We start from the raw sequence: 7877 nt of genomic DNA on the forward strand, positions 1-7877 counted from the left end.
CTACCAAAAAACATTTTTATAGGATTAGGAAAAATTATAACAAAGTTCATCTGGAAGAACAAAAGACCAAGAATATCAAAGGAACTAATGAAAAAAAAATGTGAAGGATGGGGGGCCTAGCAGTACCAGATCATAAACTGTACTACAAAACAGTCATCATCAAAACAATATGGTACTGGCTAAGAGATAGATGGGTAGATCAATAGAATAAACTAGGGGTAAATGACCTCAGCAAGCTAGTGTTTGATAAACCCATAGATCCCAGCTCTTGGGACAAGAACTCACTATTTGACAAAAACTGCTGAGAACATGGAAAACAGTATGGGAAAAATTAGGTTTAGATCAACATCTTACACCCTCCTATGCCAAGATAAATTCAAAATGGGTAAATGACTTATATATAAAGAGTAAAATCATAAACAAATTAGGTGAACATAGAATAGTATACCTGTCAGATCTTTAGGAAAGGAAGGAATTTTAAGACCAAGCAAGAGATAGAGAACATTACAAAATATAAAACGAATAATTTTGCTTATATTAAATTTAAAAGGTTTTGTACAAACAAAACAAAAAAATGCAACCAAAATTTGAAAATGAGCAGATGGCATTCAATTAGAGAATGGCTGAAAAAATTGTGGTATATGATGGTGATGGAATACTATTGTGCAATAAGGAGCAACAAACTGCTTGATTTCCATACGAATTGGAAAGACCTCCATGAATTGATACAGAGCAAAATGAGCAGAACCAGGAGAATACTGTACATAGAACTCAAACATTGTGGGACGATCATATGTAATTAACTTTGCTACTAATAGCAATGCAATGATCCAAGACAATCCCAAGTAATTTATGAAAAAGAATGCTATTCACATGGAAGGAAAGGTGGGAGTAGAAACACAGATGGAAAACATTTGATTTATCATTTTTTAGGGTACATGATTGTGGGGTTTTGGTTTTTAAAAGATTACTCCACCAGAAAAATGAATAATATGGAAATAGGTATTAAGTGATAAAACATGGATAACCCAGTGGAATTGCTTGTTGGTTCTGGGAAGCAAGAGGGAAAAGGGGAAGGAAAGAACATGAATCATGTAATGATGGAAAAAAATTTTAAATTAAAAAAAAAAAAAGCAACAGCAGCCTGTTTTCCTATTCCAGAATTTCCTATACAATGTTCCACAAAACCTTAGTATTCTGCATAATGTGAACAGAAGGACTATAAGAAAATGTCAATACTAAACATAATTTGCTTCCTCTAAAATACTTCAGCTTTTCAACACTTTAATGAATCAATGAGTATTCTTTCCATTGGGACAGACCACAATACGCATTCTTCACAATAAGCATTCTTCAACCTACACAATTTTTATCTGTATTCTATGGGTCTTCCTATGCTGGAAGCTTTCCTTTGAGCTTTTGATCCATTTGTTTTTACACTGTAGGATGAAAAGTGGAGGACTTTCACAGAAGTGCTATATGCTTTTGTCCTGCCACATGACCAGCCCTCTTTCTTTTTTGACTGTACAGTTATTCCTTCAGTGATAACAGTTTCTCTGTGTCCTGACCATAGTCTCAATACTTGGGCAGATAGATAACATAGTAGATAGAATGTGGGACCTGGAGTCAGGAAGGCTCAATTTTGTGACTTCAAATCTAACCTTTGGCACTTACTCGTTGTGTGACTCTGGGCAAGTTACTTAACCCTGGTTACCTCAAGTTTTCCCCTCTGTAAAATAAGCTGGAGAAGGAAATGGCAAACCACTCCAGTATCTTTGCTAAGAAAATCCCAAATGGGGGTCATAAAAAAGTCATACATGACTGAAACAAATTAAAAACATCCACAGCCTCAACACTGGAAACATGTCTGTTTTAACCCACTATGAATCTCTTCATTGCACTTTCAGCCACCCAAAATTTAATTCCTCAGAAACTGTAATGTTCTAAGATCCAGATAGTATTGCAAGGAGAATATATGTGTTGAAAAGATGTATCTTTGCACCAAGGATAAGCTTGAAATACACAAAAACATTGCATAATTTCCCAAATTCAATCCTCCTGCTCTTTCCTTAGTATTCATATCTGGGCTCAACCTGCTATCTGTCTGTAATACCTATAGCAAATATATGTACATCAATACTAAGTGAAAGGACTGGCCATCCAACTATGTGTTACAATCTGGACAATAGACAATTGGCCTACATAGATTGTTAGACCAGTCACCTTTGGCTTCTAATCCAACTCACTAGGAGCTGTGTAATATTCTAAGCTTCATGAAAATTGCACATTATCCTTCATGAATAGAGCATGTCAAGGAACTCACCATCTACAGGGAATCCTATTTTCATTTGGACCCTGCACCAGACATCATCCTAAGGAGTGGAAGGAAAAAGAAGTCTAGAAAAAGCTTGATATAAGAATCAAATAAGCCACATCAACCAAAAGCATACATGGATGATACTGGTAAGAGAAAACAAAATAAAATAGAATACGTTTTTCAACATTTCTATAATGATCTATTTTCATCAGCCCCTGTGATGGAGGAAGCACAATTTTGGACTTTAACAATTTAGTTCAGAATGCACTATACTAAGAAGAAAGCCCTTAAGATAGTAAAGTTGAGGAAAAACAACTAGACTAAACCAAGAATATGCTGAAGAAATATGTGCTGGTGGTTACACTATCTTAGCACCACATGACTCCTTTACAAGACAGTCACCAGAGGGAAAGATAACAAGAAATGGAAGAAAATGTGGATGATGTATTCAATAGGGTTTCAGTCGTGTCTGACTCTTCATGACCCCATTTGGGCTTTTCTCGGCAAAGATCATGGTGGAGTGTGCCATTTTTTTCTCCACTCCTTTTACAGATGAGGAAACTGAGGCAAAAAGGGCTAAGTGACTTGCCCAGGGTCATACAGCTAGTAAGTATCTAAGGTAATATTTGAACTCAGAAAGATGAATCTTCCTGGCTCAGTACTCTATCCACTGCACCACCCAGCTTCCACTCGATATTAATATCCAAAAAAAGATGAGAGAGCATCAATACGTGAGTTCCTGATCATCAAGCCTTCATCCTATTTATAAAACGTTTATGAGAATAATTCATGTATACTTAAAGTATCATTGATGAAAATATGAGAAAACAGTCAAAATTTCACAAAGGATTCTGTGCAACATACTACATCTTTCTTCATACAACTAAGAAAGTAGAACAAAATAGTTGTAAAGGCTCTTACTTCAACAAGGACTCTTGTGTATACATTAAGATCATATAAGATTCCTTGATAAATGGAAACACAGAGAATTTTTTTCACTGACCTTCTGATTGTTAACATTTAGTGTCATAAATAACCCTCTTCTTCAATGTCCCACTCAAAAGTTACCTATGCCTTCCACTGATCTCTCCGGAACGGTCCATAGGCAACAAACTTACTTTCATCTTAAATCTTATCTTTTCCCTCTTCTTCCATCTCACTCAGAACTGACTCCTTCCTGATGATGTCTCCCTATCCAGTGTTCCCCTCCTCACTCTCCTCTACACATTGGTTTAGATGGAAGAGTTGGAAAACTCCTTGCTCTTCACTGCCACTTCTAGGTTCTTCCCCTACCATCATCACTCTACTCTCATCTTTGAGGTTCATTCTATCCATACCTAACATACAATGAAAATTATGATAGCTGTTGTATATAGACCTCTAGGACACTCTCCTTCTTTCCTCAATGAGTTTAGTGCATTCAGTCTTTCCACATTAATTCTTGACCTCATACCAGGAGACTTCACTTACATATTGAAAAGCCACAACCTTATAATTCCTCAACTTAACCTCATTTTTCTGTGATTTACTTCTTCACTCAGCCTTACCCACTCAAAAGAGGGTCATAATCTTGATCAAAAACATCCTTCCATATTCATGAATTTTGAATTTCCCTTATCTAATCCCAATCTCTTGTCATTCTACCTCTCCCTATGTCTTGGAACTCCAAAAAGTTTTTTCAATCCCTCAACCTCTCAGTTCTTTCAAAAGCTTACACTAGCTTCAAGATCCTTACACTAGCTACACTACTTTGATGAACCAGTTCAACTCTACATTTTTCTCTTCTTTTGAGTTCCTTGCCCCTTATCATATCAGCAATGTCACCCTGATAAACCTCGGCCTTGGATGGCTCCCACCAACCACAGTCATCACTCCTATACACATGCTATTGAACAAAGCTGGAGAAAATCAAAAAACTATTCTGACTGGGCCTACTACAAATTTTTATTTTATAAACTTAATTGGGCCTCACTATGCCAAGGCAAGAACCCTTTTATACTTCCCTGATTAGTTCATTATCCCACCCACCACAGCAGCTCTTCCAAACCTTGAAATCCCTCCTCAAACTTCTCATTCCTTGCTCTCCCCACTCCACTGTCAAAAACTTTGCCCCAGATTTTACAGGAAGAAATATTGAGATCATTTACCAAGAACTCCCTTTGTGCCACTTCATCTCACATCGCAGATGCCTTTTGATGCCTATTTTACCTCCTAAAAAAGTGACCTATTGCATCCTGTCTTCTTCAGGAGATTGCCCTTTCCATTATCTCCACCTTCTCACTTACCTTCATTCTTTCTATTAGCTGCTCTCCTCTTGACTACTAAAATGCCCATGTCTCCTTCATCTTCAAAAAAATCCTCGCTTGTTCTGTTAATTAGTACTATTTATTGGCTCACATCTCTCTTCCCTTTTATGGATAAACTCATTGAAAAGTCTATCCATAATCCATTCCTCCACTGCCTTTCCTCTCATCCTCTTCTTAACTCACTACCATCTGGCTTCTAATCTCATCATTCAACTCAAAATACTTTCTCCAGTTATTAATAAAAATCTCTTAATTGCAAAATCTGACTTTTTCCCTCCCCCTTCTTGACCACTCTTGACCTCTAGCATTGCCAATCACTCTCTTATCCTTGATGCTCCCATTTTTCCTAGGTTTTTGTCACACGAATCTCTCCTAGTTCTCCTCCCACCTGTTTCTTTTCTGTATCCTTTTCTGAATCTTCATCTACATCAAGCCCACTAAAAGTGAGTTTTTCTTCTAGGGGGTTCAGTCCCTCTTCCCTTCTCTTTCTATACTATTTCACTGGGCTATCCCATCAGCTTCCTCAGATTAAATTATCTCTAGGTTAATAACTTCGGATCTACTTAGGCTGCACTAATCTTCTCCTAACCTCCAGACTTGTATTAAATTATCCATTAGACATCTCAAACTGGATGCTTCTTTGATGTCAAACTCAACAAGTCAAAAAACAGATTCATCTTTCCCCCAAAAAAAACACTCGTTTTTGGTCTTTCCTATTATTGTAGAAGATAACATTACCTTCCCTGTCACCCAATCTCTTGCCCTAGAGGTCATCATTAGTGCCTCATTGCCTCTTACCTACATATCCAATTTGTGAATGTCTGTCAATTTTACTTTCAAAACATCTCATATATATGCCCCCTTTCTCTCCTGACACTTGCATACTCCCCTCATTCAGGCCTTCATCTCCTCATGCCCAGACTATTCCAATAGCCTGCCAGTTGGTCCACAAGCCTCTAGCCATTCCAATCCATCCTTCATTCAGCTGTCAAAGTGATCTTCCTAAATTGTAGATATGATCATGTCACCCCCTAGTCAATAAACTCTACTGACTCTCTATTACCTCTAGGATGAATGTAATATTCTTTATTTTATTAAAGATCTTCACAACCTGGCCTCCTCATATCTTCCAATCTTAACCTTACTCCCTCTATTCTTTGATCCAGTGACTTTCCCTGCCTTGACATTCCTTGCACAAGACACTCCTGGTTTCTCTGACTTCAGTCCAGACCCAGCTAAAATCTTATCTTCTATGAGAAGCTTTTCATGATACCTGTTAATGTCAGCATCTTCCCACTATTGACTATTTCAAATGTATCTTTTATATATTTTGTGCACAGTTGTTTCTCTCGTCTTCCTCATTATACTATTAATTCCTTGAGAAAAGAGGCTGTCTTTTGCCTCTTTTTGCATCCTCAGTATATATAATGAGCACTTAGTGCTTATTGACTGGCAATTCAAATCCTACCTTATGCTTCAAGGAAGCCTTCCTCAGTCCCCCACAGTGTGTTCCCCTCTAAGATTAGCTTCGGTCTACTCTGTGCTATACTTAGCTAGTTTTTCCCCTGTTGTTCCCAATTAGAATGTGAGCTTCTGAAAGGCAGGGGCTGGTTTTACCTTTTTTTTTTTTTTTTTTTTTTGTATTCACATTATTTAGTAAGCTTATTTTCATTAAAAACTAACTTAAAACAAATTAACAAAATTAGTATTTGTTAGCTAACTTACAAAATATAAGTTTTATATATGTTTTCCCCCTAATGCTATTTGTTATCTGAACTTATTTAAATATTTTAAAACTCTCAGTTAATATGTACTGTTATTGTTCATTAGTCATGGTCGACTCTATGAATCCATTTGAGGTTTTCTTGACAGAGATAATGAAGTGGTTTGCCATTTCCTTCTCCAGTTCATTTTACAGATGAGGAAACTGAAGCAAACCGGTTCAGTGACCTGCCCACACAACAGCTAGGATATGTCTGAGGCCATATTTGAACTCAAGTCCTCAGGCTTGGTACTCTATCCACTATGCTACCCAACCGCCTCTTCTAAGGCTATTCTTGCTCCCAAATTTAGGTATTTCTTTTGACTGTTTTGGATATACTCATTGGTGTGCATGTTGTCTTCCCTCAGTATAGATCCTGGAGTCTGGAGCTGTTTCAGCTCTTGTCTGTATCCCCACTTTGCATCCAAGCAGGTGATGAACAGATGCTTGTTGAACTGAAATGAATTACAGTTGCTTACCAATAAACAAAGACAGAGCTGGACTTGGACTCACAACACCAAACACTTACTACTGAAGACTAAACCACGAGGGCATCCCTTAGGGACCGCAGGAAGGCAGCTTGGATACAGGTAAAGTGCCGCCCCTGGGGTGACCAACCAGTTGTATAACTTTAGTAAAATCACTAACGCTGGGTTGATCAAAAAGGATTTCATGCTCCCCTTGAGTGAGCTTGGGGGTGATTCCCCAAATGGGCAAAGGCTCCCCAAAAGGACATTTATCCTTTCCTGTGTTTGTAGCTGACTTCAGATTTATTATCCTCGTCTCCTTTGATCTCACCCACATCTCCAGCCTCGGGGACTTTATTCCATCCCTGACACCAGACCCTCCATCCCGCGTCCATCCCCCGCCAACCGTCACCTCCGGGACCTCGGCCGGAGGGGACGAAAAGCCGGGGCAGGAGGGATGCATTGCCCTGGCGCCCCCGGCGATACTCACCGGGCACCAGCTCCTCGGGCTCCCCCATGTCGGGGGCGGCTCGGCACGGTCTAGGGCTGCGCCCCGTCCTCCTCCTCGGCGGCCCCCACGGTCCCCATGGCGCGGCTCCGGGCATCAGCGGGGGAGCGCGGGCCCTAGTTCCCGGAAGTCAACAAAGAGCCGCCAGGGGCAACGGGGGCGGGGCCTGGCACGGAATGAAGAGTCACTCAGCGGGGGAGGGGAAAGAGGAGAAGAGAGAAGGGCCCGCAGCGTGAGGCCCGGGTTGGGCCAGGGGAGCCGGAGGAGAGACCCGTCCCGGGCCGGAGCTGGAGCCGGAGCCTGGGCCTCGCGCCCCCTCTCGGCCTGGAGGAGCTCCGATTCGTGATGCTGGGGTGCTAATACACATGCGCACAACGAACTAACTTCTCTAATCTACCTCTCTTTTCTTTTTCTTACTCTGTGTGTTCATTGTTCTATTGTATTGTAATAGACCAGGGACCAAAGAGCAACATCGATTTCAAAATGGATGCATTTTAGGATTAAAGCCTTTATAGCT

The 7877-nt window shown here is 39.9% G+C and overlaps 1 protein-coding gene across 1 annotated transcript in view; it reads right to left on the reverse strand.

The window, feature by feature from the left end:
- RPGR (retinitis pigmentosa GTPase regulator) overlaps positions 1 to 7457 on the reverse strand; it is a 105441-nt gene extending 97984 nt beyond the window's left edge. The window contains exon 1 of the mRNA XM_044670162.1: positions 7343 to 7457. Coding sequence (XP_044526097.1) covers positions 7343 to 7457 — 115 coding nt within the window. The remainder of the gene's footprint in view (positions 1 to 7342) is intronic.
- Between the last annotated feature and the right edge of the window lie 420 nt (positions 7458 to 7877).

This window comes from Gracilinanus agilis, chromosome 3 (genome assembly GCF_016433145.1).
Source record: "Gracilinanus agilis isolate LMUSP501 chromosome 3, AgileGrace, whole genome shotgun sequence".
In the NCBI taxonomy this organism is placed as follows: Eukaryota; Metazoa; Chordata; class Mammalia; order Didelphimorphia; family Didelphidae; genus Gracilinanus; species Gracilinanus agilis.